Here is a 26,160-nt window from a genome sequence, read left to right on the forward strand (position 1 = left end):
TTAAATATGCTTTATGTTTTTAAACTATATAACGCTTGTAGTTGCTGTTATTAAATAATAGAGTAATATGGACTATTAACATCACCCATTAATAATTAAACATGACATATGTAAACTTTTTATAATCATTGTTGTATTGACACTATATAATTTATATTATCTTATGTTATACATATTTTATATTGGTAGAAAAATGTTATACGTTCTAAAGTTTCTAATGATATGGAAACAAAAAATGAAAAAAAAATTATTATATAATCAAATATGGAATAAAACATCCAAAACTATTTTTAAAAATAATTTTTCTGCATAGATATTCCTTAAATCATTTTATTAGTTTTAATTTAAAAATGGAGAGATTATTATATAAACTATTTACTTTATATGTCCGCCTTTTAAAATTTAGTGATGGTTCCTTAAGTAACTTGTTATTTTGGTCCAAAACTACTTTAAACAATATTCAATGTGTTAATTAGTTCTAAAAAAATATTTAATAAATTAAAATCTTGTATAAAAAAATTAGAACTATATTTGGTTAAAATTGAGAGTTTAATGCTTTACTAACGATTTTTAAAATTTAATTAACTAAAAAAATTGATTTACTCAAATATGTAATTATGAAATTCAGGAAGATGAAATGATACAAAAAGAAGAAGATGAAATGATATAAAAATAGCTCTCTAGCAGATGCGTTTTAAGATTGTGATGTCGATGACAATATGTAATTAAGATTGTGATGCTGATGACAATATGTAATAAGTTTAAACGAACAATATTTGCTAACAGTGAGTTTTAACGGTGAGTGGTGTGCTAGCGAGGGTAAACTGGCAAGGAGGTGGATTGTGAGATCCTAGTTGATTAAAAAAGGAACAAAACCTTCATCTTAAGAGTGTGAAAACCTCTCGTTAAACACGGCTCTAAAACTGTAAAGCTGACTCCATAGAATTAAAACAAACAATATTTATTAATTAATGGTTAAAAAAAAAAATATCATGGCAAGTCCGCCTCCGGTCAACCAACAAATTGTTCAATTGGGATTGAGCCATGGAACCCAAGCTGCTGCATCGTACAAATGGATTTAAAAAAATAACAATAATAAAATAAAAAAAAAAAAAAAAAAAAAAAAGAAGGGGAAACTCTCTGAGCCCTAAAATGCAGAGAGAGAAACAGAGAGGATCAAAGAGTGGCGGAATGAAAAAGCGGGATATCGTATGAGGAGAAAGAATATATATGCATTAAAAGACAATGTTAGCTCTGTTACTCGCGCCGGCTCCGCCTTCTCCATTGCTCGCTTTCAATCGATTCCCTCCCATTTCTTCCCCCTCTTCCATTCCTGCTGCTGGTAAGCTCTGAGATTTCCACCTTTATCATTGCTTATGGAACTTGTTATTTCGAGTACTTTTATTTTATTTTTTTTGTTTTCCTTTCTGTTTGATTCCTAACTCTGAATGAATAAGAAAATGGTTGGGTGGGGACTTGCAAAATGCTCCGAGTGCACTATGGTTTTGCGCCTTTTTTGATGGTCAACTTGTTTGTTATCTTCGCTGTGATTAATTTGCGTCTATGATGATGGTTCGCAAGTTCAATTTCTAGTCTTCGTGTTTTGTTTTCGTACTTATAGTAATTCTTACTCTCCATCTGAAACTAGACAGACCTTCTCCGGGCGGCATCTAGGCGACTTATTTCTGCTACGAAGACGGCACAATCGATATCTACAATGGCAACTGTAAGTTTTTATGGAGTATTTTGTTCTTTAGTTTATTCCACTTCTGTTAGAACGGATTCGTTTGAGTTTATGAGTTGTTTCCGAGGCTAAATGTTGGCGTTCTGGCACAGGAGGAAGAAAACGTCGGTAATATCAAGCGACAATTAGCTAAAATATTCGAGGTGTCCCTCAGAGCAACGGTCCCCGAGGAGACGGATGTTGAGCCTTTGGTGGCTGCTTGTGCTGGAAAATTTGGCGACTATCAGTGGTATGTTATGCGAAATATTTTAGTTAAAGCTGGAGTAGATTAGATTACTGTTGCTAAGTTGAGGTTTCTTATTTGGCTAAGCAATAATGCGATGGGCCTTTGGTCTAAAATTAAAGGAAAAGGAAGTCAGTTTAAGGGCCCCCCTTCCGTTGGACAGGTATTTACAGTGTGCTTTTCTATAATTCTTTTTTTTTTCACGATGGTTTAGGGTAATTTTTTTCTAAAATTATTTTAATCATTGAGATTCTGACATAAGTTCTCTCTTGATTTCTAGGCCATCATGAAAAATCTTCCTCCATCTGAAATTATAGAATCAAGTTCTGTGGCAGGCCCTGGTTTCGTGAATGTAGTAATATCTAAGAATTGGCTTGCTAAGGTAGTGCCATTTTCCTGAAATTTGTTGTTGGAATAACTCATGTGAAGTATAAGGTAGTAATATCAATAGATCTAACATGTGTTTGAAGCATGCTTATTATGAATTTTCTGTTACAGAGCATACAAAAAATGCTAATTGATGGTATTGAAACTTGGGCTCCTCGTCTTCCGATTAAAAGAGCAGTAGTTGATTTCTCATCGCCTAATATAGCAAAAGAAATGCATGTTGGCCATTTGAGATCTACGATCATTGGAGACACTCTAGCCCGAATGCTTGAATTTTCAAATGTTGACGTTCTTCGAAGAAACCATGTTGGTGATTGGGGAACACAGGTACAGCTTTGTATTTGCCATACCTTAAGACAGTTTCTTTGTTATAGGATTGAGTATTTTTTTCATGGTGTCTTGCGTTGTAATAGAAAAGTGTTTTTTTTCCCCTTTCATGAACTGCCTAAATTGTTACTCTTTGAAAATGTACATGAAAACTGAATTTATTACTAGTTGGCTGATTTTGCCGCAGTCCTTTTCTGCCATGTCCAGTCTACCTTCAAACTAGGCAGTCTTAGTTTTGAAAATGTAGAAAACTTTGCAAATATCACACACTAATTCCTGCCTTTCAATTGGCTTCAAACTTTTTTAGGTGCCAATAAAGTTTCTAAGTATTTGCAAAATTGATTTTGGCCTGGGGTTTTACTCTTTGGATAATAAACAGCTTCTACCGAAGAGGAATGTATCGTCCGATATTCATCTTTTGCTTATTGTTTGCAGTTTGGTATGTTGATTGAATTCCTTTTTGAAAGATTTCCGAACTGGGAAGAAGTTACTGAAACAGCTATTGGAGATCTGCAGGTAGGAGAGACATTTCAGAATCTCCTTTGGTTTTTAGCATGTTTTCCTTTTATAGTATACTGACAAAAATTTCTTCAACAAGGTTAAGAAGTTCAATACTTTTGATCTTACATCATGGACTGTCTACTGTTAAAGAAAGGAGACTTCACTCTTTACGTGATAAAATGTGTTTCATGAATTCTTACTTTCAATAAATGCCATAAATGGATATGGAGAGCTTAGTCTATCTGTCGTATCAAGTAGGACTGACAAACTGTTATTTGGAATTTTGATTAATTAGACATTCTATAAGGCGTCAAAGCAGAGATTTGACAGTGATCCTGCGTTTAAGGAGAGGGCACAACAGGCAGTGGTTCTTCTTCAGGTGATTTTTACTGTGGTGGCTAATATATATAAATTCTTCACTCCCTTATTCTATGTTAATTTTGTACTTTGGACCCTTGAGTTTCGAGCAAAAAAACTGTGTTGTAACTTTTTTTCAGTTGTCATTTACTCTAGTTTTATTTTTTCTACTGTGTCTACATGATGGCATGTATTGAATAGTAAAAAATGTTTTGAATATGAAAAATAACTAATTAACAAAAAGAAGTTCAACGCCTTTGTTTGCCCATCAATTTCCAAGATTTTTTGTATTCATGTTGATAGGTCTTTTTGCCTGGGGTTGAGTTTTTTTTTTCTTGTCTTGTCTAATTAGGTCTCTAGCTCCTTTGGTGCAGGCTTCTGTTTTTGGTTTTCTGTATGCCTGTGGACCTTTTGTCTTTGTTTTCTTTCATTTGTTCTCAATGAAAGCATGGTTTCTCAATAATAGATTTGAAGGAAGCCACAGTCAGGAATAAGCTTTATTTATTATTTTATTATTATTTCATCTACGAGTGTTCGACAAGCTTATGTTAGAATACTGGTAGGATTTAATATCTTTAGTAGTTGGCCACCATGGGATTTAAATTTATTCCCCAAAGTCTCATTTACTTATTTCACTTGTTTCAATCAGCCCTGTGAATGGAAATTAAATTTTCTAGCAGCATGTTTTTAGCATCTGCAAGTAGATTCAAAATTTAATTTTAAGGATCTAAGTTTAAAAATTGAAAACTTGAGTTTATAGGTTGAAAGAGAGCTACAATTGGACTCCACTTGATCTCAGCCAAAAGGCCGAGTAGTTTTTACTCATAGACTTATTATTTAGTCTTTTGCAGCTTGTTTATGGTTTATAGATTCCATGCCGAAGCATGATAGGGACATCGCAACTATTTGGAGGTTTCTCAGATCTAATTTCTGTTGAATTGAGCTTAATTTTTGTTTTACAGGGTGGGGAAGCTAAATATCGTAAGGCTTGGGCACAAATATGTGAAATCAGCAGGAATGAATTTAACAGGGTATATGAACGCCTTGGAGTTGAATTAGAGGAGAAGGTACGTTTTGGCTTTCCTTTGTATATTATATTAAATACTTGCTTCTCTTTCCTCATATAACATTTTACTCGTTTCTGCTTGTTTTTTCTCTTGTCCATTCTTTACTTGTTTGTGTGGGATTGGGCAATTCTTCCTTTCAAACGTCAGACCCAAGTTAGATTGTTTTTCTGGCATTTGATTTATTAGTTGGAATAGTTAATTTTTGATTAATGGCATGCATCCCACTATCAAACAGCGTCCTCATCTTCAACATGTTGAAGTTCTTCCGTCCTATTGATCATCATCTGATTTGCGGGGATATTTACTTGCAGCGTCATGAGTTCACCCTTCTGATTTTAACATTGATCTGAAGTACTGTCAACAGCTTATTCTCAGTTCTCATTTGGTTAAGATCTTTCCATCTCTATCAGGGAGAGAGCTTTTACAACCCGTACATTCCTAATGCCATAAAAGAATTGACTGATAAGGGCTTAGTGGAGGAAAGCCAGGGTGCTCGTGTAATCTTTCTTGATGGAATAAATATACCTCTAATTGTTGTCAAGAGTGACGGTGGTTTCAATTATGCTTCAACTGATCTTACGGCCATCTGGTCAGTTTTTCTCTATCCTACCATATTTTTAATGGAACTATTGTCACAGGTTATGAATAATTTGAAAGTTGACATTGTCAAAAAAAAAAAAAAAAAAAAACTTCAAAGTTGACATTCATCATCATCATGATTAATTATGACCTATCAATATATTATCTCCAAATAATGATCTACCAATTTTGTGCATGTTTGGATTCCCTCTGATTGCATGATTTTCAAAATTTTGTGGACCTTAGACATTCTAATTGGTCGTTTTTGCTTGCACCAAACAGGTATCGCCTTAATGAAGAGAAAGCTGAATGGATTATATATGTCACTGATGTGGGGCAGCAGCAGCACTTTGACATGGTTTTCCGGGTATGTGTCTGGAGCAATTCCTGTTCTGACATGATTTTTTTTTATCCGTTCATGTTCCTGGCATATATGGTTATTGGACTTGGTGGCTGCCCCTCTGAACTGTAGTTAGTAATTATTTGATGGATCTGTTGCTGGCTTGCGCAATGTTTTTAAACGCTCAAGGTGCACTAAGATGCCATGAACCTCTGGGGCTTAGGCACCACAAAAAAAGCTTTTTTTTGTAAGGGGCACTATGTAAGTATATATACACAATTAAAAGCTTTCATGGGAAGTAATGAAGTTTTAACCAAGAAAAATATATAAAAGATAAATAAGATTCGAGTATTAGTCTTTTAACATAGGTTCAAGTATTCTTGGACATGTATGCTTTAATTTCTTCCTTCACATGATCCAGTCATTTTCTATGTGTCGTTGCGTATCTATAACCACTACCAAGGTGTTGTTTATTCTATAAACTCCTCATTTGTTACTTTTGAACAAAAACCACAAACTAATGCATTTATATCATCATCATTATCCGAACAAGAAGGGGAAGGAACGAAAAAATAATAATAAACATAAAACTTTAAACGCAGAAGCCATTCCCTTTAGGGTTTTCATAATTTCTTAATAATAACTAACCTAAGCCCATCATTTTACTTTGAACCCTGGAGGCAAGCTAGAGTGCGCCTTCCTACCATAGGCAAGGTGCTTCAGATGCAACTTGTGCATAGGCGCACCTTTTAAAAAACACTGGCGTTACATCTCCTCTCTTTTGTTTGTACATATTATATGATTATTAATTGCTGTAGACCTGGTCATCACTGATCCACCAAACTGTTGCAAACAATTATTTAATGAATTGGTTATTGTCTTAAATTAATGAAGTGGATGCTTAAATTGGAAGTAATTATGGCTATTTGTTTCAGGCTTGTAAACGTGCTGGTTGGCTTCCACTTGATGATAATAAGCATCCCAAAACAACCCATGTCGGTTTTGGGTTGGTTCTTGGTGAAGATGGCAAGCGTTTTCGAACTCGAAATACCGAAGTGGTTCGTTTAGTTGATTTGCTTGATGAAGCCAAGAGCCGCAGTAAAACTGCACTTCTTGAAAGGGGTAATAATAATAATGACTGTTAAGAACTCTGTTTTATCTCTTTAAAAAAAAAAAAAAAAATGTGCAGCTTGCTGCTTTACGTTGTAAAATTTAGTGAAGGCCAACATGTTCATTTTTTTAAAAAACTTTTTGTGGTCAACCTTCCACATGTTTTACTATGTAATTGATTTTGTTTAACCTTCTTTAGAGAAAGCTGCAGAATGGTCTGAGGAAGATCTTGAACAAATTGCTGAAGCTGTTGGTTATGGTGCTGTTAAGTAGGTTACCATTTTCATTGTTGGCCGTACCTTTTTATGCCTCTTGTATGAATCCTATAGGTTATCCTCGATGTGCCTTTCAGTACTACTAATTGGTGCCCCTGTAAATGATTTTCATCATAACATAACAAATTTATCTCTGTATCTGTTGAGTATTAGTATATCTAGCACATTAGGCGTACTTAGGTTTTTAAGGATGCTGTACTGTATGTCTAATGATAGACTGTTATTGTGTTGCTGATATATAATCGGGGATCATAGCTAATCTTCTGGATCATTATCGTAAAGTTTGGATTTTATTTAGACTCCAGTATGTTAGGATTCACAATCTTCCCATATTGCCTGAAAGGTTGGAACTGAGTGGCTACTGAAAATTTAGTCTAATTCACTTGAAGCTGCTACCTGAACGGCTGGACCCATTATGAACAATGAATCTATGCTGCTTAACGCTGCATAGGATCTTCTAATTTATGAATTTAAATTCTGAAATGCCTGAAACCTTATTCCGATGATTCAGTTTTAGGAAGAAAATTGTAGCTTTTGTCTGAACTAGAAGAATAATTCTAGTATTATTGTAATAAGTCTCCAACATTTTGACTGATGCCTGTTGTTTCTGTATTTACCATTTTGTGGGATTATCGTTAGTTAGGAATGAGAGGAATTTTGGGGATTGTTCGGGGGCTATGGGATAGATTATGACTTTATGTATAATTGGAGATTGGGTTGCCCTACCAAAGAATTTAGCATCTTCCATTTGTTTTTAACTGAAAGCTGTTCATAATCTCCCAACCATGTGGGCTCAGTCTAGGACTCTTTGTCTGTGCCTTCTTTCATGTATCCTCTTGTCACTAAGTATTTTTATCATTTACAACTTAGTCTTGCTTCTTGCTTCGCTGTGCAAATGTCCAGAATCATTTATTAATACTTTAGTTCACAAATTGTTTTGGCAGGTATGCTGACCTTAAGAACAACAGGTTGACGAACTATACGTTCAATTTTGATCAGATGCTCAATGATAAGGTACACTTCCTCAACTGGTTCTAGGCGTAGCTTATAATTTACCGAAAGTCAAGTCAACAAGCTAAATGTAGCTTTACTGCCTCTGAAAAAAAAAAGGTCCATCGTCCACTCTACTTACACGCCCAAATTTTGTGTTGACTAGGGCAACACTGCTGTGTATTTGCTGTATGCCCATGCTCGTATCTGTTCAATCATCAGAAAATCTGGTAAAAATATAGAGGAGTTGAAAAAAGTAAGTTTTCTTCCAAATTCCTGAACATTTTCTTCTCAAGACTTTAGTTGGACTGGAGCAGCACTTTTGCGTTTATTTCGAAATTAAGTCTACCGTTATTTGATAGACGGGAACAATTGTGTTGGAGCACGAGGACGAGCGTGTATTGGGGCTTCATTTGTTACAATTTGCCGAGGTAAAGAAAACATACATTTGATTGACCTGAGTAACTGTGGCTTTGCGTCTGATTCAAACCATTTTATATTTGATACAAGTTATCGCGTGATAATTACTTTCCACTTTCTCTACTCTAGGTTGTGGAGGAAGCATGCACCAATCTGTTGCCGAATGTGTTGTGTGAATACCTGTACAACTTATCCGAAATATTTACGAAAAAATTCTATTCCAATTGCCAGGTATAGCCGACTTTTTGAGACCATTATCTCATTCTTAATGTATATATCATTATCCCACTAATTCATGTCGGAAAATTTCTAAATCATTAGCTCTTGTCGATTGATAGCTCGTGGCAGCTAATTATGCCTTGGTTATCAACTTAGTTACCTCTAATAACCTAGAATGTAAAGCTCCCTTTCTTAATCATTTTGCTTGTTTGTGCCATTTGCATCAAGACGTTTTTGATCTTTTCCCATCCTATGGAATGAGCTGGAAAAAGCTCACTAAATTTGTACTACCTCGACATTAATGCATTCTAGATGCCACCGACGTTTTCTCGCAAAAAGTTAAAACTTCATCAATGTTTGATGGTCTGATATTTGTCAGGTCGTTGGGTCAGCTGAAGAAACCAGCAGGCTCCTGCTCTGTGAAGCCACAGGCACAGTGATGAGGAAATGCTTCCATCTTCTTGGAATTGTACCTGTTTACAAAATATAACCCTCTGAAAAGCACAATTTGCAGATCCCCTTTCAGAAGACTGTTTTGATTTCCGTCACTTCACTATCCATCTCTGCTATCCTTTCCGACATTAGAGTTGCGCCTGAGCGAGGAAAGAAGAAAAACAAGGATCCATACAGAACATTGTAGTGTTTTAGTTTGGTTTAAGCTTATAAAGCTTTGGCCTTTAATCTATATTTCTATTGACCCTGGGAAGGCCCTTCTTATTTTGCTTCATTAATTGGCTCGTCACATTTCCCCTTCCCCCCGGTGTAATTTGTCCAAGATATTGAATCAGGCTGCTCAGAATCAGTTATAAACAAAATCAAAATTGTTCTTAGGAGTGGATGTTGTTAGATAACACTACAATATGTTATTGTCTACTTTAAGCATAAACTCGCATTGGGCTTCCTCAAAAATCCTCATACCAATGGTAATAGTATTCCGTGATTATAAACCCATGATCATTTCCTTAATCAGTAGACGTGGAACTTTGATCCAGCAGTGGGAAGATTTGTAACTCAGATTCTACTAATGATATGTGATTTTTAGGATTATCTTTATGCATTGCAATGTGAATTTTCCAGATTTGATAGCAGGTTCTACAAATTTTTTCTCAAAGAATAGAAGAGGGGAGAAATGAGCTTGAAAATGTGGTCAAGTCATTTAAGGGTAGCAAATAATCAGTGCCAATTCACAGAAACTGCAGACCTAGAACCACAAAGCAGACTCCTTTTCCCTCTTGATCTTGAAGCTTTCTTGGCTATGGTAGCTCTTGGGATAATGGATTTATGGCCATCAAATCCTCCTCCAACACTCATACAAGATTTGAACTTTTTTCTAATGGGAGAAACCCTCTTTGCTAAATCTTCTAATCTCTCTACACTTGCAAGAGATGTGAAAGATTCTGATTTGCCATCATAATATTTAGACAGCCCTCTCCTGCAAAAACAAAACCATTTCAAAATTTTCCCATCAGTCATATTGATCAACTCTTTCAATCAAAATGTGTATCCAAAGAAAGATCATGAAAAGGGTATGTGTTTTTTTTTTTTTTTAAATTTATCCCATTACTTACTTCATCGGAAGATGAACCATAAGCTCTGATAGCTCAAAAAGAGGTCCATTTGAAGAAGAAGATGATGATAATGAAGAATTCGAAACTGTAGAAAGGGCATCTTCCACCATCTCCATAGAAGAAGATGCTTCAGAATTTGCAGAACTAAACTCCATGGAAGACTCCATTGAAGCTTCACAATCTTCCATGATCGTTCTGCAACAACCACTCTGAGCTTCATCAACATAAAGACGCTGAGTTTCTTGCAATTCTCCCATTGGAATCAATCTGAAGGAGAAGAAGAAGAAAGGTATTATATATTGCAACCGTAGTATGTGCGTTTGAGAAGCTATTTATATATGCGTGGAAAGCTTAGTTTATAATTAAATGTAGCATAAAAGTTAGATAATTCTCCTTTTTGTTGCTTTATCCAAAAACCCAACCCTTTATCATCAATCAATAATTATCATCGTTTTATTATAAGATAAAATTGATGATAAAAAAAAATATAGATGGGGTCTGAGTTTTGTGTTGCCTTCTCCCATATTACTAGGAAAGAAGATAAGGTCTGAAATTTGGAAGACATATCCACAACGTACTGAATCCCCACCTCTCTCTGTCATTTTCTAGTAACATCTTCCTTACTTTTGCTTCATAAAGTCATGACATTATTCCATTCTTTTATGTTCATCTACATCATCAACCTTCCTCGAAGGAATAATTAAAGATTTAAAACACCCCCCTCCCTTTTTAAGATACCTTATATCAACTGAGATGGGAATAAAACGTTACCCATTCATGTCACATTAAAGAAAATCAAACTTCATTTATTATTAGATGGTTGCAAAGGTATGATACATGATAATTTGGAGTTATAGTAGCTAATTGTAGTCATGAAAGGTGAAATGCTTCGGGAAAGATTTAAAACACCCCACTCTTGAAATGCTTCCTGAAAAGTGAAGGGTTTTAATTCTAGGACTATAAAACTATGTATGTTGTTTCTGTAAGTAAGGGGCATTTGTGTTTTGAGCTAAGTTTATTTTTCAATTTTATGTAGTTTACCTGGCATGTTTAGAATTATTAAAGCTTGACATCATCGATTTTGCTTGTGAAGTGATTCAAATCTAAAACAAGTGTTATTGTCTACAGATATTTGATCAACACGGTAATTCAAATCTTTCTTTCTTTGTAGTGATTTCTTATTACTTACTCATCTCCATACCAATGTAAAAATGTAATATATGAGCGGAATTTGAAATAGGTCAAAATCACGATGGTTAATATCTCTACGCCAACGAATTCTAATCCAACACTTTAAAGAACGGTAATGCTATTTAGTGCACGAGACATTTCAATAAAACCAATATATCCAAATCGATTTACGAAATTTCCATTTATATAAAAAGAAAACTTTAGAAAGGAAAAACTTCTACACTTCAACAACTTGGGTTTTGAGGGGGGCTTCTATTTCAAGATAAACATTGAATATTTGGATAAACCAAGCTTTTCGGAAACCACATTTTTCAATAAAGATAAAGGTAAAGTTGTGCTTTGGAGTGTTTTCACCATGGTTAAATGTATTTTTCTCTTGACAACAAAGATCTTCCCCATAATTACTTTTTTAAGAAATACTTTTAAAATATTTTTATAATATGTGTACGTAACCTATTTTTAAGTCGCGTCATTAGAGATATCTACGGAGTGAAACGAGGACAAGCAAGTCTTTTCCACCACCTATTTTATTTCTCATCTTCATGAAATTTCTTATTTATTTTTGAGATTAGGGTCACGGTAGATATAATTATTTTAAAATTTTTATTTATCAATATAATCCATAATAAAAAATTGTAAAAAAAATCTAATAAATCAATATTTTATAAATGTTTTACCTAGTTTCTAAAATTTTAAATTTTAATAATAGTTTTTAACTATTCAAAAATAATTATGTAGGTCTCATTTATCTAATAGACAAAAAAAAGTTCTTCGCTCCATACTCTATTCTCGATTTTAACGAGAAAAAAATTTAAAAATTTGAATTTATTGATTCTCGCGTTATAAATTAGAGGGACTAATTTAAATTATAATTATTTTTTTAAAAAATTTAGAAACTAAATTTATACGATAAAGTGAGGAGATACGAAGGGAAAGTGGAGTTGGGCACAAGTCACTATGGACATGGAGATGGTTACTGCAAACAGCCATTTCCATCACTTTTCTGTTATCTAATCCACGCTGTCCCAATCTTTGTTCTTATCCATAATGTCGGGGAATTTCGGCCCAATAGGCTTAGAGTCGTCCGGCCCATTAACAATCTCACTTGGGCCGTTGGAAAATGAACCAACTGGGCTTTCTATTTTTCAAGGCCCATAATATTTGGGCTGGTCCATTAAATGACTAGACCAATTCCATTTCGGGAAAGGATGGAGTCGAGATTTATTCAAATGTTTCGAGTAAATAAGTCAAAAATAATTATTATATTATTTAAAGCAGGGAATTAAAATTCTCAAACTTTACATTAATTCTACATCGTACTAAAAATATTTAATGATTGCTCCTTTCATGTAAAAATTAAATATTTAATTTTACTGCTATATACAAATTTAATTTTAGAAAAAGACCATAAATTCATACATTATTTTTAAAAAAAAACAAAAAAAAAAAAAAAAGGAGAAGAAAAAACATGTTTTTTTAATTTGCTGAAAAAGAAAGAAATGGAACGGAACCGTTCCGGCGGGTAGTGAATGGAACGGTATATATAAATTAGTGGGGAACAGACATGCTGGGCACCGGAATCGAGGAATCTCAATAGACAATTTAATACTTTCCTCTGAAGTCCGGTCCCTATGCTGACACACTCCTTCCCCTGTCCCCGACACTCTCCATAGCCTCCGCCAGAGTGGCTTTTTAAGCTAATTTTGCTCTGTTTTAGCCTTAAACCATAATCTCGAGCTCTGTAATCCTCACAGTGGGTGCCTTTTTAGAAAGCAAAACGAGCCGTTGCTGTTCTAAACCAGAATCTTACAAATCCCTCGTTCCCATTTCTCTACGCAAACCCCGCAGCAAAGTTGGACTGAGACTTGAAGGCGTGGATTTCAGGTGATAACGAGAAAGGAGAATGGGGAAAAGGGCTGGATTCAATCTCATTTTCTATGGGTTTTCACTGCTGCTTATGTTCTTGGGTTTGTAGCTCTCTGTTTCTTCTTCGTGTTCTTCATTTTTGCTGTTCTGTTCACTGTTCTTGCTGTTCTGGGTGTGTTCCTCTTCGATTTGGTACCACATTTGACATTTCTTGCGGCGGTTTTGTCTGATTCTACTTGTTGGATCTTCCATTGGCATTGTTGCTACTTATTTAGCTAAACTGAAGTAAACTAATCATTATTCAACCTATTTAGTAACATATTTCTGTGCTGGTATTGATACAAATCATAGATTACAGAATAAAAGATTTGAAACCCTTTGTAAGAAAGGAAAGAACAAACCCTTTTGGTAGAAATCACCATTGTCTTCGTTTTCATACTTGAAATAAGGCTGTATGTTTCCTGCAGGCCATTGCCAGGGAAGTAATGTTGGAATTTGCTATGGAAGAAATGCAGATGACCTCCCAACACCAAATAAAGTGGCCCAATTGGTTCAACTTCATAACATCAAATACCTTAGAATTTATGACTCAAACATTCAGGTTCTCAAGGCCTTTGCCAACACCGGTGTCGAACTTATGATCGGGATACCGAATTCCGATTTGCTGCCATTCGCTCAGTTTCAGTCTAATGTAGATACTTGGCTGAAGAATAGCATTCTCCCTTACTACCCAGCGGCGAAAATAACATACATTACGGTCGGTGCCGAGGTCACGGAGAGCCCTCACAATGTGTCTGCCTTGGTGGTGCCTGCCATGAACAATGTACTCACTGGTCTTAAGAAGGCTGGTTTGCACAAGAAGATAAAGGTTTCTAGCACTCATTCGCTCGGAGTTTTGTCTCGGTCGTTCCCTCCCTCGGCTGGCGCTTTTAGTAGTGATTTTGCATTCTTCTTGAAACCATTGTTGGAGTTTCTTGCTGAGAATCAGTCTCCTTTTATGATCAATATTTATCCTTATTATGCTTACAGAGAATCCCCTAGCAATGTGTCATTGGACTATGCTCTTTTCGAATCGTCATCTGAAGTTATCGATCCGAATACTGGTCTGCTTTACACAAACATGTTTGATGCTCAGATTGATGCTCTTTATTTTGCTTTGATGGCTCTAAATTTTAGAACAATTAGAGTGATGGTCACAGAAACAGGTTGGCCATCTAAAGGGTCACCAAAGGAGACAGCTGCAACTCCCGACAATGCGCAAACTTACAACACGAATCTTATCCGACATGTTATTAATAACACCGGGACGCCTGCAAGGCCGGGGGAGGAACTGGATGTATATATCTTCTCTTTGTTTAATGAAAACAGGAAGCCAGGGTTGGATTCTGAAAGGAACTGGGGATTGTTCTATCCAGACCAGACCAGTGTCTACAACTTGGATTTTACAGGAAGAAGTGCAGTAGACATGACTTCACAGGCTAATATGACTGGTTCTAATGGAACCGACTGGTGCATTGCTTCGAGCAAGGCGACCGATATGGACTTGCAAAACGCGTTGGATTGGGCTTGTAGTTCGGGGAATGTCGATTGCACTGCCATCCAGCCAAGCCAGCCTTGTTTTGAGCCAGATACTCTTGTTTCTCATGCATCTTATGCGTTTAACAGTTATTTCCAGCAGAATGGAGCTACTGATGTTGCTTGTGGCTTTGGAGGGAATGGAGTTAAAGTTAGCCAGGATCCAAGTAAGTCAGTGTTATTATATATCTGTTTGCTAGATATAGTGTTTTTAACCCCGTGTCCAAATTCCCTTTGAAATCCCGACTTTTGAGGTTAAGGCCCGGGGTTTTACCTGACCCTTCAACAAGCCTATCCTTGACACTCATGTCTTTTCATTGTCCCATCTTGCTTATGCCTCCTTTCCTCTTCAATGCTCACATTATATGATGTGTTTGATGATGCGCCATCTTCCGTCGCATCATGATATTCTTCTCTATTGGCCCTCGCGTGACTGAATGGGAACTTTTTGAGGATCGACGCTTTACTTGTCTCAATGTGACGGTCACAACCTCCTCGCTTCATAGTATGGTTGTGACATTCTCCCCCTCTTAAATTAGTCATCGATGAGTATTTCGAGGCCCAATCGCGGATTGTTCATGTAATCAACTTAGTTATAAGACCCACGAGGATCAAGTTTTTGCCTGATATTCTTTTAGCTGCCCGGTTTGGTTCCTAAACTTGAGTTTGTAACTTGTCTTTGCAGGCTATGACAACTGCGTGTACGCGACCGTTGTTGGGTAAGCTCTTTCTTTTGGAATGGAAGCAAACTTGACATTATTTTGATTGTTCGTTTCATAAATTTTCTTGTTTATTGTTTAATGGTTATGCAGGAAGAACAAGACGAGTTCTTCCAGTAATACAACAGCAATGTCCTCAACTTCATCATCATCTTCTTCAGCGATTGGAGTTTCTGCAGGTCTACTTATCTTGGCCTTCCTATCATGTTTTTTCAAAATTTCATGATGATGGGGTCAGCCAAGTCTTCTGAAAATCTCAGATTTTCCTTATTTTGTAATTGAACTTGTAACTTCACCTTGTAAGAAGGGATCTAAGGGGAGTTCGAATTTCTAATCAAATGATTTTTTTGGTCTTCTCTATTCTACTTCTGAATATGTATAGAAAAGTTCATCAAAGTTACCAAAATAATAACTCCCTGAATCTAAAGTCAAGTGTGATCATAATACCATATTTAAAATTTTGAAAAATATAACAAAATATCTGCAATTTCTAGTCAGAAGGATTGGGAACAGTTGGGAGTTTTTAGGGTTGCAGAGTCCAGAAGCAATCTCTCAAAGCGAACTATCCTTCGCAGTACAAGATTCGGGTAATCCAAATTGCTACAACGAAAGACATGAGCACCTGCTGATCGCTAATCATGACATAAATGCAACATTAGCTTGAGATGAACTTCAAATCGAATTCTTTCCTCCCATCTTTTTGTTTACCATTCGATGTTAGCAGGCACAATCTAGAAAACTCGTGTGTTAAGATCTCAATCTTTTTCTTACACAGAATAGTAGTTTAGCCATTGAGCCGATATGACCTCCCTCTGAAAGCTCCACTTGTACCCCTACCATCAGGTACTGCTGCACGTTGAATTGGTGGTGCTCCTATCCTCCACCTTGATACTAACCTCTGTCTGTAGAAATTGTTAAAGACACGCTGAATAAAAGCAAGGCAAGCAAACGGATGAGTATATATATAGTATATAAATAGGCAGAACAGAGAGATGTGATAACTATAGATGCATGATAATCTCAAACTAACAAGGCAAGGAATATTTGTAGTTAAAAAACAAAACGAGGAAGGATACACCCAAAATGGAGTTTTCAATATGTTCTTTCCGCCTGCCAGAGGATGCAACACGGTCAAGAAGTAATACAAATGCCCTGCTAAGATTCCAAGTAAATCAGGTACAAGAGGTGAACCAAAAATGACATCCAGCGCTAGCATGGCCCATGGCAGATAAAATGCCTGCACAAAAAGCATTACATTTGTAATGCAGATATTAGGAAATGAGAAACACAATCCCGTGGTGAAAAAAAGGTACAATTTGAAACCTAAATCATTGCTATTGGTCGTACCTTAAGAGTCACAAGGCCATATATGTTGATCTGTGCAGTAGGAAATTCTCTACTCCAGACGTAGAGAAGCATAAACACAAGTGATATCCCTAAGAATGATGAATAGAAGATTGGTATAGCAGAAAGTACCTACACAAGAGGAAGTATCCATAACAAGAAAGCTTGTCACAAATCAGCGTAAATACATTTTGATATGCACAAATACACAAACTAAATAAAGGTTCAAACAAGCAAAAACTCTTAGATGGGACGATTTCATGAGGAAAAAAAAAAATCCCCGAGGAACAGAAATACAAAAGAGTAAAGCCGTTGGAAAATCTTCACCTACTAGTCACACAATGATACATAATGCAAAAAAAAAAAGAACTCGCAACAACCAAACATTGAACTAACTAACGATTTTTTAACCAACGGATGATATGCTTCATGAAATTGCAAAAATGATTTTTTAACCAACGGATGATATGCTTCATGAAATTGCAAATGATTAAGTACCATCAAAATAATTTGGAACAAGGAAAAAAACAACCAAAAGTCCGGTGGCCTTTTCACACATCTTTCCCTCACAACATTACTATCACTTCTAAATGACATAAAACAGTTTAACCATTAGGTGTCATCTGCAAAATCTACTATTTTTACAAACAGATAAAACTGAAAAGAACCGCTGCATCTAAACTTTTTTTGTCGAAAAAACTAAGCTTCCAACCAAAAGTGAAAGAATACAAAAGGGCCAATCTAAAGGAATAACTCAATAAAGATCTTCACGCACCAATAATGTTAAGGCTCCAAATATCATCATCCATAGAAAGTCTGCTGTTCGCCTCTGAAATGGTCCATTCTCAAGTTGGACACCATACCTTGCTCTGCGAGGGCACAAACACAAAAACTATTAGTGCATCATAAACCTTTATGAAAGTTTTAACACAAACCCTTCACCTTCATGAAAAAGTACTGCTAGTAGTTCATGTATAAAAATAAAAGTTATCACACACAAAAACTTACATCATTAGTAAACGAATTCCGAAATTGATAGAGAATTTTCCAAGGAAGAAGAAGTTTGTGAATAGCCTCCATACCTGAAAATAAAGGTGGCCTTCGATAAATATTATTAATAGTAATGGAAAGAATATATTGGAATTCACATTAAAGAATTACTGCAAAGGGAAAGGCATCCATCATTTAAAAATATTCAATGTAAAGAACGTTCTAGTTCATGACTTACTTGAGGCACAGTCATTTCCACTGAAAAATCAGATGCTGTTAGACCTAAATTTATAAACACAAGTAATTCCACCACAAAAACAAAAAGGCGAGAGAGAGAGGGGCCAAACTTATACTGTTCTCTCAATTTTTTTCAAAACCACTTCCTTTGATATGAAAGACCAACTTCCTAGATGAAACACAATGATTCTATAGGCAAATATTGACGAGATTCAAGAAACAATAACTGCTAGTTCTTTTCTTTTTAGCATTAATTCTCAACCAGCAATAGACACACCTCGGTTAGAACCTCACAAGTTGTGTCATTTCCCTAAGAGCAAAGATTCTTCTCGTCAGAATTTAAAATCCATAGCATAAGTTAACTTGTTTCTACCATAATTTTCCTGGATTGGATTTCATGTAAAAACTCTGGTTCTTGTGTATCTCCCTTCACTGCTTTTAGATATCTTTACTGTTTACTTCATAAATTGACGTTTGATAAAGAATTTGCCATTAGGCTTCATACAAAACTTTAAAATGAGCAATAAATTTTACCAAGTTTCTATTCCTCCTCACCAGGTTTAGGATGAAGAGATTTGTCGGTCAACTTTCATTTTGAATTTACTTGAACTGTTCTATATCTAATTCTATTCCTCTTATTTGGAATAGGGACTTCAAAAATTATTGAGATTTATAACCTCCAGACTATGGAAATATACAGAACAAGTACGGAAGGATAGATTAACATTGAGGGTGTCTCAATCAGTCCGATGGGATGATTGCCTTACCTTACAAGATTTGACATTAAAAAAGATCGTATAATCCTTGATATCCTAAATGGAAAGTCCCTTTGGCTTAAGACCATGACCTTATTTTAGAAAAGTAAGACACAATTAAACGATATGGAGAAAAATGACAAAACTATCCAATCCCAAAAGTTCCTACCAAAAATAAGAACCTTTATTGGAGTTCAAAGGAACCCACACTAATGAAAATTAGTACTAATTAATAAGAGGAGAATTGACTACATAGTTGCTAAAGTCGCTATCAAAGACTTGAACCATTACCTCAAAAGTTAAGTTAAAGATGATTCCAATGTTTCCATCAATAACTTTTCTAATAAAATATTCTCGATCAGTCTAACATTCCTTGCACTAACTAAGAATTTATTTATTTTGATCTCAGCCGAATAATGGAATTCATTTCGAAATAAATCCCATCTTCATTCATTGTTTCCAATTCTGAGTTTTATCTGATATTTATCGCCTCCGTAAAATTATCAATCGAGAATATAACCGATAAGTCAACCAACCAGGAAATTATTGAATTCCAAGAATTCCATATCCACTCATAAGTATGAAATTCAACGCCCCTTGGAAAGATAAAGAATGATCAAGAAGAATGTTGGATAAACAGAATAAAAACACTAATGAAAGCAAGAGTCAGCAGATGTTTAAAAAGAACAAAAATTGAACAGATGAATTCTGACACCTATGGAAATTCAAGTCAATACCTGAAAACGCTTGAATACGAGTCCGAAATGCAACACAATAAAATTAGGATTTAACAAGCCAAGTTGGAAGGCTGTAGTCGCCAAAAGGCATAGGGTTCCATACGCCTTACTTATAGGCGGAAGAGAGTTGTAATATCTGAATCGTGAAAAAAAAAATGGTCAGGTTCCAGATTAAAATCAAACTAAACATGACAGCAGACATTGAACATCAGAAAAAAAATCAAAACTAATCAAATTGCAGCATCGAACAGCAGAGAAACGAAATACAGAATTCGAAAATTGAGTTTCAAACAGGAAATAGAAATGGAGAGGCAGTATTACTCGGCCGGAGAAGACATTGTAGAAGCAGAAATCAAACTCGAAGCAGCTTTGGAACTAGAGATCTCCCAGTCTTCTTTAAGGAATTTCACCGCTTGAAGACGAACAAACCTTAGCAAACAAGAAATCAGTAGGACAATAGAAACGCCAGAATATATAGGCGAAAGAAAAGGAATAGAACCAAATAAGACCCAAAATGTTCCACTTCCGTCTCGCACGTGCGGATTACTGGGCTTTCTAAAATGTACGCATTAAGCCCATATCATAATATGGGCTAGGCCCAAGGACAGCTCCAGATTGCATTTCTCATCAGAGATTTGTGGGGCCCGGAGAGGTGCCAGGTGGCACGTCCTTGTAAATGGAACTACGCATGTCAGTTGCTTTCTCCATGTGGGTTGTCGCTCTCTATCTTCAACATGGGCCGCCCCTTATCCAGCCCAATAACCTTTCATCTTAACTTATTCTAATTTTCATTATCTAATTTCCTATTAATCATAATACACATTAAAAATTAATAAAGTTTCGATCTTTACGAGAAAATAAATCATATTTTTTTTAAAAAAAATAAAATTTTCTATATAAATTATTAAAAATTAATAATTTTAAAATTGTTTAGCTAAAACTTATTGAGGAATTATATGTCATTAGAAGTGGGTTTTAAAAGGACAATATAGTTTCTTTTTATCTCATTTCACATATTTTTCACTTCAGTATATATGTAAAAATATTCACTGGAAATTCCATTTATGCCCCTTCTAGAGGGGGATTTCACAAGGTGGCCATAGGATAGTGGTAGTGTAGATCATAGGGGCACATATGTCACAAATGTCACATGGGACAGTTATAGAGCTACAGAGTTTATATTTTAATATATTTAAAAATAAAAATAAAAACTATTGTCGATTTCCAATAATTGTATTTTGGGTGATAATTGAAATTTAAAATTAAAGGTATAAATCTAGAAGAAAAAAAAAAGTATATGGAGAACTGATTTGTCTCTTTCTACGACAAGGAAGATATTCTTCCCATAACAATTATTTTTATATATAATTTTCTGAATTTCCACTTTCTAGTGATTGATTACTGTCTATTTCCTTGCCACCTGGAATCAAATCAATAATGAAAATGTTTTAAAACATTATATTTAAATACGAGAAGTAGATTTTGTTTATTTTTTAATCTTACTTAGTATCTGTTAAGTGTAGTTAGCAGCATTAAACAAATTAGCTAAGAATTTCACAAACGACAATCAATCAAAACTCGCCGGCGAACAAATTAGCCAAAACATTTCATTAATCAGTGTTGAATGAATGACAAACTCATCACAAAAATTCGTTGTTTTTCTCATGGCGGCGACGAGCTGGGATGATCACTGTCTGTTGTCTCAGCCAGTGTTCCACAGACAAGAGGCTTGACGACAGGAGGTAACCTAAGACAATTCAAACTCCCACCAGGAATCATAGAACATTCAGGCGGAGGCCTCTGCATGTTTCTTCCGGGAATGCAATTTCCTGAGAAATCAAATCCCAAATTCCCCAGAAAATGATGCGAACATTCTTGGCTCACTCCGGAAAAAAAGTTGAAAGAAACCGTCAGATTCACCAAGCTTTTCAACGAACAGATCAAATCGGGAAGAACACCGGAAAGGCGGTTGTGGCCGAAATTTAGAATTTGGATGTCGTTCAAACACGACAGAGTATCAGGCAAATGACCCATTAATGAATTGAAACTAACATCGAACACTTGCATTTCTGAGAAAAGCCCGATTCCTTCGGGGATGCAACCAGTTAATTGGTTGTTCAAGAACAAGATTTCTTTAAGTGATGAACCCAAGATCCCGAACCCAGTTGGGATATTCCCAGACAGCTTGTTGTTCGCTAAATTAATGACAGAAGCAGGGGAATTCCCCAGATTCTGTGGTAGTTCGCCGTCGAAATGGTTGTTGTTGAGGAAAATGGCGTCGAGTTTTTTATTGAAGATGTCTTCTGGAATTGGGCCGGAGAAATCGTTGAATCTCAGGTCTAAATAGACCAGATTCGGAATGTATAATGTGGTAATTGGAAAAGGACCGGAAAAAAGATTGTTGCTAAGATCTAGTTCTTGGAGGGAAGACATTTGTCGGAAGGTGTCGGGAACGGTGCCGGAAAATCGGTTGGAGTTGAGGTGAAACAGAGTGATTTCCGTGAGATAAGAGAGCTGATTCACGAGAGTACCTGCTAGATTGGCGTGATTGAGGTCGATTCCGGCGATAATGTCGACGGGGGACGACGTCATTTCGTCTTGAACTTGTGCACAGAAAACCCCTTTGTAAGAACACACATTGGGGCCGACCCAACTGCTCAAAATTCCAAGTGGGTCACTTGTAATGGCGGATTTCCATGCTTGGAGGGCGGCGTAGCCTCTGTTCAGCCTCGGCGTCGGCGGCCCAGATGGCGTTTTCCCACCGTTTCCGCCAATCCATACGCCTGGCCCACCGCCGTTGCCGATTGTGATCCCGACGCCGATTCCCCCATTGACGGCGACTCCACCATTAACGCCGACTCCGAAGGTTTCAGTTGCATTGGGGTTTGTGAGTAGGAAGAAGATGAGACAAGTGAGAATTGGGAAGTTTTTCATTTTCTTTTTTCTTTTAATTTTATTTTGTTTTCTCGAAGAAGGAGATGAAAATGTTTGCGCTGATGAGGTTTTTGTCAAAAGAGGGTGCGGCCTCGGGGAGGGTAGCCGGTGTGAATTGACCGTAAGACCCAACCTCTGGACCATTAAAAAAAATTATAATAAACTTTTAAATCGTTAATTTTGAATAAAATTTATTTCTGTTTTGATTCGAAAATATCTTTATTCGTTCCAAAAATATTTTAAAATTATTAATTTAAATTTTTTTAGACATTTCTCCGAAAAATATTGAACACCAAATCTAACGACTAGATTAGTAATTTAGCTTTCTAATTATTAATATTTTTTGTTTTATTTAATTGTTAATTTTTTTTAATTTTATCTAATTATAATGTGATTAATTGTGGAATGACCGTCTCGTGAACCAGCTCGTTTTTGTTTTGTGTGCTTAATTTTACACTAATGATTACCGATTTCTTTAATTTTTTGTTTTGTCTGCCAACAATAATTTTGGAGTTTTATTTTCAATTAATGTATATTATTATGCCATAAAAATAATAAAATAGTAACAAAATATAATTAATTTGCATATAATATTAGATATTTAAAATTTATATTATTTATTCATTAATTTAAATATATGTTGTTTTTTAAAATTTGTTTAAAAACTATTTTATTAATATGATAATATTTTTTTTATATATATAAATAAAAACAGCTAAAGAGCGTTGTTAATTTCATATCAAATATTTCTTTTTAAGAAAAGCGAGGGAATAAATAAAAGATAAACGAATATCACTAAAGTTAAATTTAGAAAATTGAATTTTGATATATATTAAAAAGAGATTCATAGTTATCTCAACTTTCAATCTAGAAGAGGACAAATGGGTAAAAATAATATGCTTAAGATTAACTTTTAATAAATTGAAAATACTGTTTAAATTTAAATTTCTTAATACCTACGTAAAATCAAGTACAAAAATTTAAGATCGAGTTGGAGAGAGAAACAAAGCATTGGTTATAAGAACGTGAAAATCTCTCCCTAATAAATACGTTTTAAACTCGTGAGACTAACAACAATAACACAATGGACCAAAACGGACAGTATCTACTAACAGTGAGATTAAGTTGTTACAAATGGTATTAGAGTCATGTACAAGATGTGTGTCAACAAGTACGTTAGCCCCCAAGAGGGCGGATTGTGAGACTGCACATCAGTTGGAGAAAGAAACGAATCATTCATTTATAAGGGCGTGGAAAATGTTTTAAAAACATGAAACTAACGACAATACGTAACATGTCAAAACAGAAAATATGTGGAAGGTATAGATTGGAGCTGTTACAAATATCTCTAGACGAATTCTAGACGAGGCAGGCATTAGAGCGTTGTTTTCTATTTTAAACGTAACTTCGTCTCGTTTATCATGTAAGATGAGTTTGTATATATTTAGTTGAATTTAATGGAAATGAAAGAGAAGAACGAAAGAGAGTTGGAAGATAGTTTGAAGACAATAAAAGTCAAAGGCTAGGGTTTCATTAAATATCGGACACGACAAGGACATGGACAGCAAAATAATCACATCAATTGGAGGGAATATATAAATGAATTTTAATTATCATAATAAATAGGAGCCAACCAAATAATATTTTCAATTATTTCCGCCACAATAAAAGCACACATTTTTATTACACAGTTCGCGATTTCACAAGCATTTTGGGTAATCAATCATTCAATTATTTACCCTTCCCTAATTTAAAACCATTAATAAAGTCGACGTGATAGGGCAGGGCAGGGCAGCTGGATCATTATAATATAATAATAATAATAATAATAATAAAAGGGAAGCTGACAGGTTACAACCTACGCCCTAACGTACCCCACAAGTTACCTAATCGCCTTGGCAATGGGCTCCCAATCTGGGCTTCACGTCATGAGCCCATATTTCATGGGCTGGGCTTTTCTATGGATCCAGGCTCGTTTTAACGAGGGTGGTTGTGGTTTCATGTATATTATAGCATTTTGATCTCGATATTAACCTTAGATTGATCCAATTAATGGGTTCTAATCATAAATTATTTCATCTTATATACTAATTTAAACTTAAAATTTAATAAAACCACGTCTGAGTATAAAAAGAAAGTCCTCTGAGTGTAGCGAGTGGCTACAGTCACTCTTTTGATTCCATGGAACAAGATGTCATAAATCACTAGAGATAAATTTCTTACTTATAAACTCATAGAATGCAACAGAGTCCCAAGAAGACATTAATTTACCTTAAAAATAAAAAACATAGTCCGGACCACATTAAAGTAATTAATTATTGGAGTTTAAGGATTGGTCAAAAAACAAAGTAATAAAGAGCAGAAATTGGTGATTGGTTGTTATTTCCAGCACTTTTTCTACCCTAAAGTTTATTCTTGTCCTCTCCTCCTTTATTCCTTCACCATCAAATTTCCCACTTTATTTATTTTTTAATTTTTCACTGGGTCGATTTATTATTTTATTCTCTTATCCTAAAGATACTTCCACTTTGTTCTCCATTACATGTATATTTTTATTTATTATTATTATAATCATGATTAAAAGAAAAAAGAAACTAAATTAATGCAAGAACATGAAGGAATAAAATCCAAGAATGTTTCTGCAAATTTCCAATTTTGAGGTTGGGAGAAAAGAAGGAAGAGTGAATACAAATTATATCCTTTTTCTTTTTGTTCTTTGAAAAAATAATAATTTACCCATAAAGAGAATGAATGGCAATAAAGATGATGTGTAATCATTATAAGGGTCACAACTTTCATGCACCTATTCATATATATATATACACACACGTATGTGTGTATGTATATGGTTCTTTTACTTTTCCTTTAATTTCACTCTCTCTAAAGAGCGTGAGAAGGAAGTTGAAGGGGAGTCGGGTTCGGGTAGGATTCGAGAAGTGAAAAAGGGTCGATTATATCTAAGGAAGTTGAAGGGGAGTTGGGTTCGGGTAGGATTCGAGAGGTGAAAAAGGGTTGATTATATCTAAGGAAGTTGAAGGGGAGTTGGGTTCGGGTAGGGTTCGAGAAGTGAAAAAGGGTTGATCGGTGATCCTCATGGGTTTTTGGTTTGGAGACAAAAATATATATATATTTGAACTTTGGGGTGAGTTTCAATTCAACAAATTTGAAAGCTTAAAATAGCAATAATGTGGAGAATGGTTTTTGTTTTTGACTATCCATGACCGTGGAGATTGGGGTTGTCCGACTCGGGCCAAAATGATGAATACTTCATCCATTCATCTGCCTCTCGACTACTCGATATGGATGATTCCTGCTCCAAAACCCACTTTGTCAAACAAAAGTTGTCCGATTAAGGAACAAATTAAAAATTTTAAAAATATATTTACGTACTTTATGCTTGGTTTCTAAATCTTAAAATGTGATTGTTAACCTACTCATTTGCTTCCACTGTTACTCGCCTTAAACCCTAAAAAATTCCATTATATAACGCACTAGCTCATAACTTTATTATCAAAAACGTTAAAATCTAAATTTAATCTAATATTTAAAATTGTCTAAACTATATGGATAAAATAGTAACCTAAAAGTTAAAATTGAAACTAAATTCAAACCCTAAAGAGAAGGTAAGTACTCCAATTTCTCTCTTTTTCTTTTTTCTTACTGTTCTTTTGAACCTTTTTTTTTTTTTTTTTTTTTTTGGATAAA

At 35.1% G+C, this 26,160-nt stretch overlaps 6 protein-coding genes and 1 pseudogene across 14 annotated transcripts in view; 2 read left to right on the forward strand and 5 right to left on the reverse strand.

Moving 5' to 3' along the window:
- The first annotated feature begins 1,114 nt into the window (after positions 1 to 1,114).
- On the forward strand, positions 1,115 to 9,372 carry LOC111437986 (arginine--tRNA ligase, chloroplastic/mitochondrial-like). 3 transcript variants are annotated; one of them, XR_002709593.1, is made up of 18 exons: positions 1,115 to 1,342; positions 1,653 to 1,726; positions 1,837 to 1,973; positions 2,055 to 2,130; positions 2,248 to 2,349; positions 2,466 to 2,681; positions 3,117 to 3,197; positions 3,478 to 3,561; positions 4,502 to 4,606; positions 5,017 to 5,195; positions 5,468 to 5,552; positions 6,461 to 6,647; positions 6,835 to 6,904; positions 7,855 to 7,924; positions 8,067 to 8,160; positions 8,263 to 8,331; positions 8,450 to 8,551; positions 8,919 to 9,372. XR_002709593.1 is itself a non-coding variant. In XM_023075981.1 (18 exons), exons 1-18 carry the CDS (start codon positions 1,246 to 1,248, stop codon positions 9,027 to 9,029), a joined length of 1,935 nt encoding a protein of 644 aa, XP_022931749.1. In that variant the 5' UTR covers positions 1,116 to 1,245; the 3' UTR covers positions 9,030 to 9,369. The 3 variants fall into 3 exon arrangements, 2 of the variants coding, with proteins under 2 accessions (XP_022931749.1, XP_022931750.1); XM_023075981.1 differs by having other exon boundaries at positions 1,116 to 1,342; positions 8,067 to 8,156; positions 8,919 to 9,369; XM_023075982.1 differs by having other exon boundaries at positions 1,199 to 1,342; positions 1,649 to 1,726; positions 8,067 to 8,156; positions 8,919 to 9,369.
- A 189-nt stretch (positions 9,373 to 9,561) lies between these two features.
- On the reverse strand, positions 9,562 to 11,115 carry LOC111438035. Its single transcript, XM_023075999.1, has 2 exons — positions 10,108 to 11,115; positions 9,562 to 9,971 (listed from the first exon to the last, which is right to left on the reverse strand). The coding sequence occupies exons 1-2, from the start codon at positions 10,362 to 10,364 to the stop codon at positions 9,713 to 9,715; spliced, it is 516 nt and encodes a 171-aa protein (XP_022931767.1). The 5' UTR covers positions 10,365 to 11,115; the 3' UTR covers positions 9,562 to 9,712.
- A 1,787-nt stretch (positions 11,116 to 12,902) lies between these two features.
- LOC111438017 (glucan endo-1,3-beta-glucosidase 13-like) lies at positions 12,903 to 15,814 on the forward strand. The gene is made up of 4 exons (XM_023075983.1): positions 12,903 to 13,265; positions 13,632 to 14,906; positions 15,425 to 15,458; positions 15,552 to 15,814. Exons 1-4 carry the CDS (start codon positions 13,202 to 13,204, stop codon positions 15,682 to 15,684), a joined length of 1,506 nt encoding a protein of 501 aa, XP_022931751.1. The 5' UTR covers positions 12,903 to 13,201; the 3' UTR covers positions 15,685 to 15,814.
- Positions 15,815 to 15,909: 95 nt separating this feature from the next.
- On the reverse strand, positions 15,910 to 19,978 carry LOC111438027 (derlin-1-like). Its single transcript, XM_023075992.1, has 7 exons — positions 19,843 to 19,978; positions 19,522 to 19,657; positions 17,811 to 17,884; positions 17,578 to 17,671; positions 16,806 to 16,934; positions 16,535 to 16,695; positions 15,910 to 16,360 (listed from the first exon to the last, which is right to left on the reverse strand). Exons 1-7 carry the CDS (start codon positions 19,857 to 19,859, stop codon positions 16,243 to 16,245), a joined length of 729 nt encoding a protein of 242 aa, XP_022931760.1. The 5' UTR covers positions 19,860 to 19,978; the 3' UTR covers positions 15,910 to 16,242.
- On the reverse strand, positions 18,220 to 18,353 carry LOC111441264 (annotated as a pseudogene).
- Positions 19,979 to 21,073: 1,095 nt separating the features above from the next.
- Positions 21,074 to 22,570, reverse strand: LOC111438023 (leucine-rich repeat extensin-like protein 4). The gene has a single exon (XM_023075989.1). It carries the CDS (start codon positions 22,453 to 22,455, stop codon positions 21,184 to 21,186), a length of 1,272 nt encoding a protein of 423 aa, XP_022931757.1. The 5' UTR covers positions 22,456 to 22,570; the 3' UTR covers positions 21,074 to 21,183.
- Positions 22,571 to 25,553: 2,983 nt separating this feature from the next.
- LOC111441126 (NAC domain-containing protein 101-like) overlaps positions 25,554 to 26,160 on the reverse strand; it is a 4,502-nt gene continuing 3,895 nt past the window's right edge. For all 7 annotated transcript variants that reach the window (XM_023078058.1, XM_023078061.1, XM_023078060.1 and 4 more), the window contains exon 6: positions 25,554 to 25,765. In XM_023078058.1, coding sequence (XP_022933826.1) covers positions 25,667 to 25,765 — 99 coding nt within the window. In that variant the 3' untranslated portion in view covers positions 25,554 to 25,666. The remainder of the gene's footprint in view (positions 25,766 to 26,160) is intronic.

Source organism: Cucurbita moschata, unplaced genomic scaffold, assembly GCF_002738365.1.
Source record: "Cucurbita moschata cultivar Rifu unplaced genomic scaffold, Cmos_1.0 Cmo_Scf00003, whole genome shotgun sequence".
NCBI classification, from domain to species: Eukaryota; Viridiplantae; Streptophyta; class Magnoliopsida; order Cucurbitales; family Cucurbitaceae; genus Cucurbita; species Cucurbita moschata.

What these genes read in the sequence shown, in the direction of transcription:
- LOC111438023 (XM_023075989.1), bottom strand. Translation starts at nt 22,455, where the DNA reads ATGAAAAACTTCCCAATTCTCACTTGTCTCATCTTCTTCCTACTCACA.
- LOC111437986 (XM_023075981.1), top strand. Translation starts at nt 1,246, where the DNA reads ATGTTAGCTCTGTTACTCGCGCCGGCTCCGCCTTCTCCATTGCTCGCT. An exon ending in ATCAGATGCTCAATGATAAG is followed by an intron (nt 7,925 to 8,066) that starts GTACACTTCCTC and finishes TGTGTTGACTAG; the next exon opens with GGCAACACTGCTGTGTATTT. An exon ending in ATTTGTTACAATTTGCCGAG is followed by an intron (nt 8,332 to 8,449) that starts GTAAAGAAAACA and finishes TCTCTACTCTAG; the next exon opens with GTTGTGGAGGAAGCATGCAC.
- LOC111438017 (XM_023075983.1), top strand. Translation starts at nt 13,202, where the DNA reads ATGGGGAAAAGGGCTGGATTCAATCTCATTTTCTATGGGTTTTCACTG. An exon ending in ACTGCTGCTTATGTTCTTGG is followed by an intron (nt 13,266 to 13,631) that starts GTTTGTAGCTCT and finishes TGTTTCCTGCAG; the next exon opens with GCCATTGCCAGGGAAGTAAT. An exon ending in TAAAGTTAGCCAGGATCCAA is followed by an intron (nt 14,907 to 15,424) that starts GTAAGTCAGTGT and finishes TTGTCTTTGCAG; the next exon opens with GCTATGACAACTGCGTGTAC.
- LOC111438035 (XM_023075999.1), bottom strand. Translation starts at nt 10,364, where the DNA reads ATGGGAGAATTGCAAGAAACTCAGCGTCTTTATGTTGATGAAGCTCAG. An exon ending in ATGGTTCATCTTCCGATGAA is followed by an intron (nt 9,972 to 10,107) that starts GTAAGTAATGGG and finishes TTGTTTTTGCAG; the next exon opens with GAGAGGGCTGTCTAAATATT.
- LOC111438027 (XM_023075992.1), bottom strand. An exon ending in GGAATTCGTTTACTAATGAT is followed by an intron (nt 17,672 to 17,810) that starts GTAAGTTTTTGT and finishes GTGCCCTCGCAG; the next exon opens with AGCAAGGTATGGTGTCCAAC. An exon ending in TTGAAAACTCCATTTTGGGT is followed by an intron (nt 16,361 to 16,534) that starts GTATCCTTCCTC and finishes CAATTTCTACAG; the next exon opens with ACAGAGGTTAGTATCAAGGT.